Source organism: Hyperoodon ampullatus, assembly GCF_949752795.1.
Source record: "Hyperoodon ampullatus genome assembly, chromosome: 4".
In the NCBI taxonomy this organism is placed as follows: domain Eukaryota; kingdom Metazoa; phylum Chordata; class Mammalia; order Artiodactyla; family Ziphiidae; genus Hyperoodon; species Hyperoodon ampullatus.
In genome coordinates, this window is record NC_136917.1 from 115,858,781 (window position 1) to 115,872,465 (window position 13,685).

Below are 13,685 nucleotides of genomic sequence, written 5' to 3' on the forward strand. Positions count from 1 at the left end.
GCTCTAGGCATGCTGGCTTCAGTAGATGTGGCGCTCAGGCTCAGTAGTTGTGGCTCGCGGGCTCTAGAGCACAGGATCAGTAGTTGTGGCGCACGGGTTCATTTGCTCTGCGGCATGTGGGATCTTCCCGGACCAGGTATTGAACCCGTGTCCCCTGCATTGGTAGGTGGATTCTTTTTTTTTTTTTTTTTTTTTTTTTGTGGTACGCGGGCCTCTCACTGTTGTGGCCTCTCCCGTTGCGGAGCACAGGCTCCGGATGCGCAGGCTCAGCAGCCATGGCTCACGGGCCCAGCCGCTCCGCGGCATATGGGATCCTCCCAGACCGGGGCACGAACCCGTATCCCCTGCATCGGCAGGCGGACTCTCAACCACTGCGCCACCAGGGAGGCCCGGTAGGTGGATTCTTAACCACTGCGCCACCAGGGAAGTCCTCAGAGAGTTTAAAAATCATTACCTTAAAGCATCTGTATCTGTTCCTCTGGGCTATGAATGTGACAGTTCTACCTAAAATCCCTGTATGACTCCACATGACTTCAGATGCAGCACATGGCAACTTAGTACCATCACACCAGGGGTAGCCAGCCAGGACCAAGTCCATCAACCAGACCCCCAAACAAGAAACAGATGCTGTGATGAACAGTCACAGCTGGCTATAAACCACACCACATAGACTCACACAGTTCTCTGCCTGGCTTCTTGAGGACCTCACACCATGCTCAGACAGCTAGCTGAATTTAAAAATTCAACGAAGTTTTGAACAGATTTGAAATGGTTCCATCACAGCACACAATTTTAATGGGAAATAAAATGTGTCATAAATCATTTAATGCTACTCCTTTTGTCATTGGATGTGAAGAATCTGTTTGTCTGCATCATGAAGTCCCAGGTTCCTAATCTGTGCCTTCACTTCTCAGTGCATAGAAAGAGTCCCAGTTTTTACTGATTTTTCACATCCTAATTAATGTTTCATCAGGATTCTAGACATTCTGTATGTAAGAGCTATAACTTACACTTCATAAAGGCACAATTGTATGTCAGGATATGCCAGGCCGCTCTGAACCAAGATGAATGTACAAGAGGGCGGCTAAAAAGGCAAGTGGGAGACTTGCCTGTTAGTTTTAAACAAATCACTGTTGCATAAAAGAACGCCAACTTTAGGGCTTTTAAACAATCCTGCTGGTTTTGATTCAATGCCTCTTTTTTAAAGTTTTTTTTGTTTGTTTTGTTTTTTGGATGTTTTTGCATGGATGTCTCAATGTCTGTAAAGCAGACCACAAGGAACTCTAAAATCAAGGGCTAAATGAGTCTGAAGAATGAGGGAGGGAGTCTGCTTAATTCCCTTGCAAAGTCCTTCAGACTCAGGGACCTAAAAATCAATCCAAGCATTCACATTTCTCACTGTGGGCTGATCATTTATTTTGGGGAAAACATTACTCCTCATCTTACCGTGATGTCCTTCAAGCAGAGAAAAAACATTACAGCATGCTGTAATATTAACTATTACTAGTATTTCATACCCTATCAGAGTGTTTACACTAGACGGGAGGCTCTTAGAAGTTGAGGACTATATCGTGTTCATCTTTGAATCCCTTACCTGGCCCACTGAGCATGCACTAAGTGCTTACTCAGAAGAACTGAATTTCCCAAAGACTCTCTGGTGATGTAGGGGAGACGTAATCTGCTCTGACGACCTAAACATCTCCAGTGAGTGGAAACATACATCTTATGTCCTGGGCCAATATGACCTGAGAAGTTGGGGGTGCTGGAATGGCAGTTCTGATAGCAGCAGGGCCCCCAAAGAGTTCTTGAATTCTATGTCCTAGCTCTATGTCTTAGTTGCCACCTTTCACCACCAAATCTTATATAATCAAAGTTTCCCTCTACTATTCTACCTCAATATTTTGTGTGAGGGGCTATTACATTTCCTTATTTGTTTTATTGTACTAAGATACAATTTCTGAGAATATTTGAAGAGATAAAAATATTAAAATGGCAGTTTTCAAATTCCCACATATCAGTGGTTGTTAAATAGCGCTGATTTTGCTCCCTTCTCCTAGCAGACATTTGACAATGTCTGGAGATATTTTTAGTTGTTACAACTCAGAAGTTGCCACTGGCATATAGTGGGTAGAGGCCACGCATGCTGCTAAAGATCCTACAGTATACAAGGCAGTCCCTCACACCAAAGAATTATCCAGCCCCAGATATTAATAGTGCTGAGGTTGAGAAACGCTTGCAATGGGGATAAAATATGGAAAATATAAGATTTCATATTAAAAAGCCAGAATATAAGGCATAAAATAGTTATCTTTTACATTGCTTGATGGGTAACACATGTCTAAATTCAGTTAACATGGAGAGCTTTTTTGTTGTTCCTTATATAATGATCAGTTAGCTGCTGCTGAAGTTTGCTCAAGTTCACTTCTGATGGAATATTCACATAAATGAAGCAATCAGATCAGGGTGGTTTATAAAGAATTTTTCTCACAATTGGATATTAAGTCTATTTTATTAGCTCTCATAAAAGATCAAATCTTAATTATCCATGGTTAATAGGAGGCACAAAGGGAACAGTAATTGAAATGCACACTCTATTATAGGTGGAAGATGAGTCAGATTCAAAATAATTGAATTGAAACGAATGAAACAGAATGTTGATATTTGGAATTTGAGCTGGAGTTATTCCCTAAGTGCTATTAATTTTAGGTTTTTACAACTTTATTATAGAAATATAAAGAAAGTAAAAAATCTGCGTAGAACACATCACTAGAATAAACTGGGACCACACCCTCACCCCCACTGCATGTGTGTGTGCATGCATGTGCAGGAACACACAATATATCCCTCAAAAGGTCTGTAATATTCCATAGTAGGCATCAAGTAAATATCATGAAACATATTTATTTTCCTCAATAATTTAAGACAAATCACAAATGAGATACTGTATATGGCAAAGGGTGTATCAGCTTTACAGACAAAATTTCTCCTCTGTTGGGAACGAGACACTTAAGTTGAGTGGGTTTAGCACAGCAGGATGAAGGAGAAGGCCAAGCATTACTGCCTCCACAAACCTCCTTGAAAAACTGGGAAGCCTGACTGTCCTAGGCCTGCAAATTTCACAGCCACACCTGGCGTCACTCCAGCCCCGATGACAATTCAGGGGTGGACTACGTTTGTCCCTGTACCTTGTGATACTGATGTATGCTGGCTATTGAGGCGAAGAGGGGGAGGGGGTTAGGTTTCTGCAGTGAAAGAAGGAGGTTGTAGACAAAAAGGCTAATTGTACTTAAAATGGCTCGAAATATGACGATCAGGGGAGAAATGATAGAATGATGACTTCTTGTCCTGAGGAGGAATTCTACCGAGTAATTCTGCTCTGCTTTAGTTCTTCAGCTGAGCATGTAACGAAGAGTAATTTCATTCTAACTTATTTCACCATGTGACTGTCAACCAGTCTTGTACCTCAGTTTTCCCCTTCCACTGGGAAATGGGGTATTATATGAGAACATAATTAAGGAGGAAGTTGAATAACCATTGTAAAGTCATGTGTTCCATACAGATAATAAGAGGTGACTCTGGTGGTTTTATTACGATTTTATTATTATGGGTTTATAAACAGACTAGTGAATGGTGTAGTCTATGCCGGGAATCACAATGACAAATAAGTCGCATGAAAAATATCCTTTTAATCCTTACTCAGAATCAACAAAAAAGGAAGACACTGAACTTCCAGGCAAGTTGGACAGCAATTCAGAACCAATTCATTATGTTTTCTTTTTTTTGGCTGTGCCGTGCAGCATGCAGGATCTTAGATCCGCGACCAGGGATCAAACCCGTGCCCCCTGCGGTGGAAGCGTGGAGGCTTAACCACTGGACCACCAGGGAAGTCCCCATTATGTTTTCAATTGGACCCAGAAGTAAAAACAGCCTCAAAGATGAACTTTTCAGTGACTTCCTTTTCATGGAAGTAAACAGACTATCACAGAGGAGGTTGTACAGAGGCTTAGATGAAAGAACACAGATCTAACATATCTGAATGGGCCGGGTCAGCACACAAAATGAGACTGCTGTATTGATAAGAAGGCATATGTTTATTATGAGTAATCAAGATAGAAGCAGGAGGGACTTCCCTGGTGGCACAGTGGTTAAGAATCTACCTGCCATTACAGGGGACATGGGTTCGATCCCTGGTCAGGGAAGATCCCACATGCTGCGGAGCAACTAAGCCCGTGTGCCACAACTACTGAGCCTGCACTCTAGAGCCCGTGAGCCACAACTACTGAAGCCCGCGCGTTCTAGGGTCTGTGCTCCGCAATAAAGAGAAGGCACCACAATGAGAAGCCCGCGCACCGCAATGAAGAGTAGCCCCCGCTCGCGGCAACTAGTGAAAGCCTGCCTGCAGCAACGAAACCCCAACACAGCCAAAAAAAAAAAAAAAAAAAAAAAAAGAAGATAGAAACAGGAGAACATTTCCTGGTAATGGAACCAATCATCAAATAAGGAATGGGAATCTCCTATGCCCAGTCATAAAGGATGGGTGCTAAAGGATGGGTGGTTAGGGTAGCTTTAGTCCTCCCATCTCCAAAGCCACAGTTTAAACCTGACTATTTTAAGAATATTGAGATGTAAACATGTAAAAGTTGTGTTTCTAAAAAAACATAACTCCCCTAGCCCTTGTTTGCAATCAGGGTGGTGCCCTAAGCTTCCCAAACATATACAGGTCTGCGTATCCACAGCAACAGACCTGGTGCCACTGGGAGAGAAGGTGTATTCAGAGATCAGTATCCTAATGCTGTCCTGAAAAAAAATTAACCTCCCTACTGAGAGAGCTGGAAGCATGCATTCCCATAGCACCTAAATGGTGTCATGAATAAAGATGGTGATAATCATTATAATGATCTGTGAGAAATGATGTCAAAAAACATGCAGACTTTTCCAGCCACTTGCGGTATATACCTAGTCATTCACTCCTCCTCTCACCCTCCCACCCACCTGCCATTTACCCATCCATCCATCATCCCCTTATGCAGCCCCTCACCCAGCCAAATTCTGGGCCAAGCACATCACCTGTTGCTGGAGGTACAGGCATGAAGAACACACATTCCCACCCTCAAGGAGCTCACAGAGTCAATTCTAAAAAGTGCATGAGGCTAATTTTCACAATTATAAATTATGAGTCTGGGAGATCTTTTCCTCTGTTACTTCTTTCTCTCTTGGGATCAACAGTTCTTTTGCCAAAGGGTATAATGGGAAATAAAGTGTGTACAAAAGGTCAACCGTTGTTGGAAATTCTTGTAAAAGGCATTGCCCAAGACAGTGCCTTTCAATAGAAATACCATGTGAGGCACATATAAAATTTTTAATTTTCTAGAAAAGAAATTAAAGCAAAAAATCAGGTATAGTTACTTTTAATATGTATTCATTTAACCCAATGTATCCAACTATTATCATTTTAACATGTAATCAATATAAAAATTATTAATGAGATATTTTACATTCTTTATGTATTTTTTAAAAAAATTTTTATTGGAGTAAAGTTGCTTTACAATATTGTGTTAGTTTCTACTGTACAGCAAAGTGAATCAGCAGTACGTATACATGTATCCCCTCTGTTTTGGATTTCCTTCCCATTTAGGTCACCACAGAGCATTAAGTAGAGTTCCCTGTGCTATACAGTAGGTTCTCATTAGTTATCTATTTTATACATAGTATCAATAGTGTATATATGTCAATCCCAATCTCCCAGTCCATTCTTTTGTATGTATTAAGTCTTTGAAATCCAGTGCTATGTATTTTGTACTTACAGCACATCTAAATTTGGTCACATTTCAAGTGCTCGGTGGCTACATATGGCCTGTTTGACAACACAGGCCTACTGTGACCCACTGTTTACAATTTGGGTTGGCAATTATTTTTGGATTAAAGATAATTTAGTTTGTTGCCTCATCTTCCATATTGAAAAAGGTCTTTCCATTCCGATTCTTTGGGTCAGAAACCTTCTTGAACTGATCTCCTCAAAATGTTTATTTAGTGTCTATCAAGTATCAGACATTGTGTGTTAGGAAATCACAGTCATTTCTCATTGAATCTGAGACAGCACAGCCTGGTGGTTATGAGCGTGGAGCTAGACTGTCTGGGTATGATTTGACTATACCACTTACTGTGTGACCTTGGACAGTTACTTAACCTCTCTGTGCCTCAACTTCCTCATCTATAAAATGGATGGAATAAATAGTATCTTCCTCATAGGGTCACCATGAGGTTTAAATGAGTCAATATTTACAAAGTGTGTAACACAGCATCTCACAGGGCAAGTACTATACAAGTGTTTGAAAAAACACATTTTAAAAGTTGAAAAATTTTAAATGGGTCTGCATTTTTCCCATACGATGAGGAAGTAAAACCTTATAGTTTAGAATTAGAATAAAACTCAGAAGACCTGGGGCTTTACTGAACATGTGAAAGTCATTCTAATTTTAAAAAGGCAGCATATTTTTGCATACCTAATTATTCAAAAAATGTGGAAATAAATGAGCTTCTACATATAAAACACTTTGAAGAATTCAAGTTAGTAGTGATCATCTCTACAAAGTCAAGGTATTCTCGTTATTATAATTTTATAATAATGGATGGATATTGGTTAATGGATGGATATTGCAAGCAGCTATGAACTATGCATTTATGAGGCTCCATTTGCAGAGGGAGAAATGACTGTTCATTCTCCTACCATACACAGACACTGACATTTCATTTTAATTTCTGTTGCTGGTGTATTTTTCTCCTGACCTTTATGCTTAGCAGCGCCAGGCCTTCAGTGAGACGCTCCTAACTCTGACATTGCCTGGCATCTGAAGCATTATCATTCCCATAACTAACAGTGACTGGAAGCAAATAATTTAATTCTGGGCAAATGAAAATGAATCAATGGTGTCAACTCCATTTCCCATCTTTCTAATTTTCTGTAACAAAAGAGAGGGAAATGTCTGTTCCCTGGTGTGAGATTCACTTAGGAAAGCGAGAGACAGATAAATAATTGGTGATGGCCTACTCCTCGTTCCCACAAAACACTGCTGTCCCCGGCAGGAAAATCATTCGTTGTGCTGAATAAATATTTAAAGTCACACAGAATATGGCAGCTGGACATATTTATGTTTCTAAGAAAATATACTCATGACTTAGTGTGGTGAATTAAGACGAAAGCACATCTATCACAAACCCAGGTAGACCTCAGGCTAAAACAAGAGCTCCTTCCAGGCTCCTTTATATGCAGAACAGGAATATAACACAGTGCTGCTAATGATGCCTCAGCAACAAAATAGGATAGAGCAAGGGGAAGCCTGTGGCATTTGCAAAAAATCAACACAAAGGTGTTTTAACTTTGGATTCAGAATGCACAGTTTACTTGTTTACAGAGTGGCTAGTTCAAAGGACTTCATTGCAACGTAAGTCCTGGCTGTGTCATTCCTGGTTCCATCACTGAACCTTAATCTATAAAATGAAGGGTTTGGACTGTGACCCAGAAATTCTCTTCCTCCTCTGAAATGCCCAGTGTGTGGAACTGGTGGACAGGCGCTATACCAACGTGGAGATTCTGTCAGTTGCTTTGTCTATTCCAAGTATGCATTCTGGAACTGGGAAATAACCATCCTGTGGTCCCTACTGGACCCACTGTGCGATGGACCTGAGCTCAAACTCCATTGATAACCTGACCTCCGTAAGTCCCCACCCTGACTAGTGGACCACAGTGACATTTTGAGTCTCCTGGAATTAATGTCAGTTCAGAGCCTGTGCCTAGAAAGCCCTGAAAAATCTGAGGATTTCCTTTTTCCTCATGCAGTTACCCTGGTAAAAGGCTATAGGTCCTTTTGGGGAAGGCTGGGGGAAAGATGAGCAGTATAAACTTTCAGCAATGTACCAGGGTCCTTCCACCAGGAGACCCCATCTCCCCTTCATTCAAGGGGTTCTGGGTCTGTAAATGGGCTCAAGTCTGGGAATTGACTGAGGGGCCATGCCTCTCTGTTTTTATGATGCAAATTAAACTTTTGATCACTTGATCTAGAACACTTCCCCTTATATAGACCAAGTAAGACTTTAGTAAATTTCCTATCTATTTCATTTCTAGGAACACCATGGCCCTAGGTCTGTGCCGGTCAGACTATTCCACTGCTGTCCTGACTGGTGTCCTTTACAGTAACCCCGCCCACCTTGCCTTGAGCAATTAAGCAGTAAAGAGCAGACAGACCTATCTTGTCAATCTCTGCCCTCTTGGAATTCACATGCTGGTGGAGGAAAGAAATAAACACACAGGAAGCAAATATTTTGGGGCATCAATCAGTGCTACCAAGAAGACATAGCAAGGGACTGTGGTGAGGGTCACTGGGAGGGGTGGTCTTAGGATGGCCTGTCTGAGGCCGTGATTGCTGAGGGCTCAGGGAGAGATCCTATGAAGCAGAAAGGATGGCAAGATTGACACTTCTGGGAAATGTGTGGAGAGGTGCAGGGTCTGAGCACCAGAGGCTCACGGGAGAAAAATTCCCGACATTCTAAAACCTTATTTCCTTGGTCATCTAGTTTTCCTCAATTTAAAACCAGATCATATGTGGATGGAGGGAGCTGCCTAGTAAACAGAAATAACAAGATCTCTTATTTATTTATTTATTTTTGTGGGAAAGTTTGACTTTTTCCATATAGCTTTTTTTTTAACATCTTTATTGGAGTATAATTGCTTTACAATGGTGGGTTCGTTTCTGCTGTATAACAAAGTGAATCAGCTATACATATACATATGTTCCCATATCTCCTCCCTCTTGTGTCTCCCTCCCACCCTCCCTATCCCACCCCTCTAGGTGGTCACAAAGCACGGAGCTGATCTCCCTGTGCTATGCAGAGGCTTCCCACTAGCTATCAATTTTACATTTGCTAGTGTACGTATGTCTAGCACAGGGAGATCAGCTCCGTGCTTTGTGACCGCCTGGAGGGGTGGGATAGGGAGGGTGGGAGGGAGGGAGATGCAAGAGGGAAGGGATATGGGAACAGATGTATATGTATAACTGATTCACTTTGTTATAAAGCAGAAACTAAAAAAAAAAAAAAGATCTCTTATTTAAGGTCTCCAGGATCAAAGTCTTAATTCTTTGGCTTGAGTTTTAATTAAGAATGTTTAAATAAAAAGGGACTAGGGACTGTGTCAAACTTCAGCTGCTTATGTACTCAGTGCATAAGTAATGGGTGTAAAAAGTGTTTAAACAGTACATGCCTTTAAAAACAAGAAGAACCTTCAAGTGGAAAATGGCTTTTCATTCACAATTTTGTCATTGTTTTCTCCTTCTTCTGTGAGTCTCCCACGTCCCTTGCTTCTGCCTCTCTTAGGGCACTGATGAGTTCTTAGCAGGTGGAGAATGGGAGGGCTGTCTGTGTGTCTTCCCTCTACAACCAGATGGGAAGCATCTGGGGGCCAGGTCTCATCTATATCCGTGAAAGGTCCCCGGTGGTTTCAGGGGTAGAGCAGGTGTGAAACTGTTTTTCTGAGTTGAATTGGAATGGAATTGGAGAAAATAGAGACTCAGCTGAGACTTCCCTGAGATTCACAGACAGGGTGTCCAGATGAACCCTAGCTGCTGAGAAAACCCCTCTGTCATCAGGGTAGCACTCCACATATTACAAGTAGGTAATAAGACCCAGAAACTCAGCCAAGGAAGAGAGATCACTTTCTTCATTTCCCTTAACAACTGCATTTCTCAGGCCTCCTCAGCTGCTGGATCCCACAAGGTTCTGGGTGGTTTGGTGAGTAAGCTCACATCGCTCCCCTCAGTCCCACCCCCAGCCTAGGGAATCTCCATCTATTCTGGAAAGCAGGGACGCTCCATTTTAGTCGCCTGTTTTCTCCCAAGTCTTTGCCCATGATTAGTCTTTTCTGTTTCCCTCTTGGGCGAGACTTGAAATTGCAAAGTCAGAAAGAGGCCTCTTTTCCCCTCTGCCTCTGCTGTCACTCTGAGGAAAGGAACACAGGACAGCTTAGCTGAATGAATGGGAGGAAGAACAAAGAAAGAGCAGGAATGCCAAACGGGGTGGGGGTGGGGGGATGTTTCTAGACATTATCCCGAATTTCCTTCCCTACCCTGTACTTTAACACATTATCTCACTTGATCCTCATACTCCAAGGTAGGATGTGAAGTACCATTATCTCTCTTTTCCAAAAGATGAAGCAGGTTGGAGAGCCGGAGGGACTTTCCCAAGGTCTCACAGTAAAGGGCAGGGATAGGGTGGACTTGGGTTTCTGGACTCCCAATCCTGTGCCAACTTTGCGAAGGCACACAGTGCATTAGCCTCTGGTAGCACAATTTACAGAGCCTAGCTGAGTTAGCAATACACAGTCTGCGCTCTGCCAGGTAAATTATCTTATTTAGAGGTCTGCAGCCCTGAGCTGCTGGCTGAAGAATGATTTGTCTGCAATAGAGAAGAGGATGATGTCATGAATATACTCAAGCAGTCTCTGTCTCTGTACTGCCCTTGAACTGGCTTCTGGACAGTCCCTTAGTTTGGAGTATTTTGCAGCCACCAGAATGTTCCTCTTCTCTGCAGTCAACTGGGTTGACCATGTCATCATCCAGACTAATTTGACCACAGTTGGGTACTTTTGAGTCTGTGGATATCATTGACATTTCCTGGATAAGATTGTGAATGGAAAGGACTGGAAGTTCAGAACTTAGGCTATTGGTCTTCTCCTGACAGGCTAGTGGTGGTATGTAAGTAAAAGAAAGCGAAAGGAAGCTTTCCTGGTAGCAAGAATGTCTTATGCTATGGACCCTGAGAAGGGCTGAAAACAAATAGCCCCAAATAACACCTGTTCTTCCTCATGTATCTCAATTCAATCAGCATTAGATGTGGGGCAGCTCCTTGAATCCATGATCCAAATACCTCCCCAAGGATGACATATGTAGCCAGTCTCACACAGAGCCCTGTGCACCAAAGGTCCCCTCTGTTAAGGAAAAGCCCTCTTTCCCCATCAATACAAAGCAAATTATTGATTCTGATCATTTTTCTCCAAGGAAAAAATATTATCACTCTTTCCCAAACTTTCCAACTCTCTTGGTTTACTGGAGTGTCCTCACTCTAAGGAAATCGTCTGAAATTTGTGCAACTCAGTCACATATTTGCAAAGTGCCCACTGTGTGTAGAATGTAGCACAGGAGAGGTTATAAGAAGAAAAAAAAAGAACATGAGAAAAATCTGTGGATAATCCTCCAATCTCAATATGTGCACAAATCTTGTAGCAGAAAATGATATAAAAAAGTAACAATGTTTTGAATGAATTAAAAAAGTGACCCATTGGTCTGCACGGGGAAATCTCTGTACTCATGAGATAACCCACTTACACAGTCTTTCCCTTTGATGCCTTATATTCCTACTAATCTTAGCTCTGATTTAAAGTACTACTATATGTAATTAGGAGAGATGGGTTGCAGTTTTCTGATCTTCTCTTTGGGCAAAACTGTGCTTTGCTGTGTGGGTACCGCCATCATCAACCACCATAACTGATCTGCTTCTCAAATTCATAAGCCAGCACTGCCTCCTGCCCTTTCTTCATGCATTTTTATTTCACTTTATATTATTCCTATAGATTCATCTTATGCTAGACCCCTCAGAAAGAAAGTCTCTAATGAAAACAAAGTACTGAGGCATGAATCAGAAATTTTATATTTTCACTATTTTCTTCTTATGAAAGCAGAGTTTCTTGGATCTCCTAATTGAGCTACTGGGTTTTCCTAAGCTGTGGATTCACTTAGTCTAGTAATAAGTGCTTCGAGTTCTTTAACAAAAGTAACTACATAATTAACTATACTATGCCATTGCACTTGGCAATAGCACAACACCTGTTAATTCAACAAAAGTCAGGAACTTACAAAAAGAACCTATTGCATCTCAAGAAGCAGGCTTCCTACCTAGTTAAATATGATGTTAACATAGATCAATAAAACAACATTTACTTGAGACACGCTCATGCTGGATTTAAGAGCATACTTGAATGGTTTGAACCTTTAATTTGTTCATAACATATAGGACCAGAGCTATTTCTTGCTTAAATTAAATTTTCAGAAGAAAAAAACATACATTTATGAATGCTCACTGCCATAGAAACAGCATTCCTTTGAAAACAATACCCATTTCCTAGATATAAAACACTAAAAGAATCAGCCACGGGAACAAAGATGTGTGTTCCCTTCTCTTCTGGATTTAAAGGTTGATAATTATATTTCTAAGAACCAGCATTATGGGCTCCTAAGGCTGACACAAAGATGGGAAAGGAGATGCATTAAGGGCTAATTTCTTGGTAATGAGGACCTCTAGAAAGCATGCACATTGTGTTTTTATGTAGAATAAACACATTACTATAAAATATGAAGAAGAAAAACCTTACCCGAATCCAGAAAGTAAGCGACAGAAGAGAAAGAAGCCATAACCTTGGACAAATGCAGAAAGGAAGGCAAAGAATCCGTTGATACACATGCAAATCAGAAGAGACTGCTTCCTTCCCACTTTGTCTGCCAGTCCTCCCCAGAAGAATGCCCCCACCATCATCCCGAGGTACACTATGCTGCCTGCAACACACAGAAAACAAAGAAACACATCAGAGACTGGGAGTAAGCAACACATGTAACAGCAAGTGAACAAGGGACAAGATACATTCCAGAATTTTACGTGGGAAAAAAATTCCTTTAATAACAGATCCTTCAGGACACACGGATCAGCTTTCAAGTTGGAAAGCAAGCTCTGTGGGCTACCTTTGGCTGCCACGGCCAGTGGCAAGGGCAAAAGACGAAACAGTCACATTCTCACCAGCCTTGTGGGGATGGGTACCCGGTGGGCAAGCGTAAGGAGGAGTCTCCACAGAGAACAATCCTGCAGTTTGACTCATGGCTGTGTCACCTTCAGTCCGAATGCCCAGCTTAGCGCCGCAACAAGGCCAAGATTGGAGACTGAGTCAAGGGCTCCCGGGTCAAAGCAGATCCCCCTCAGTGTCCCTCTTGGCATCACTGAGTATACAGTTGAATTTCCTAATTCACTTGCTTCTTCTAAAAAAACCAAGCCCTCATAAGCTCTGTCCAGAATCTTCTGCAGGATGAAATAATATTAGGTATGGCAAATGTTACTTCGGGGAGGTTTCTAAAAGGGTGTGCAATGTCTAGGGGAAATGGTATAATTAATAAATGAAAGTTTAGCTTTAAAAAAGCTGCCATAGGGCTTCCCTGGTGGCGCAGTGGTTGAGAGTCCGCCTGCCGATGCAGGGGACATGGGTTCGTGCCCTGGTCCGGGAAGATCCCACATGCTGCAGAGCAGCTGGGCCCGTGAGCCATGGCTGCTGACCCTGCGCGTCCGGAGCCTGTGCTCCACAATGGGAGAGGCCGCAACAGTGAGAGGCCCGCGTGCCACACACACACAAAAATAATAAAAAAATAAAAATAAATAAAAAATCTGCCATATTTTATCCATTTCTACTTTTTCCTTTGCTTCACCAAAGCACCATTTGACTAGTTCCTTCTCAAAGGCATGTTCAAGATACTCAGCAGCATCTGAGCCACAAGCTAAAAAACAGTGCTTTAATTATTGCTTTAGATTAGTCAGGGAAATATTCTACTTAAACATTCACCAGAAATCATTTGCTTAACAGAGTTAATGAATTAATA

General features: G+C 41.8%; 1 protein-coding gene across 1 annotated transcript in view; it reads right to left on the minus strand.

Moving 5' to 3' along the window:
- Positions 1-13,685, minus strand: part of SV2C (synaptic vesicle glycoprotein 2C) — a gene marked incomplete at both ends in the record, with an annotated part of 166,343 nt that overhangs the window by 99,492 nt on the left and 53,166 nt on the right. Inside the window, one exon of the mRNA XM_079702511.1 lies at positions 12,419-12,595. Within this exon, the coding sequence (XP_079558637.1) occupies positions 12,419-12,595 (177 nt within the window). The remainder of the gene's footprint in view (positions 1-12,418; positions 12,596-13,685) is intronic.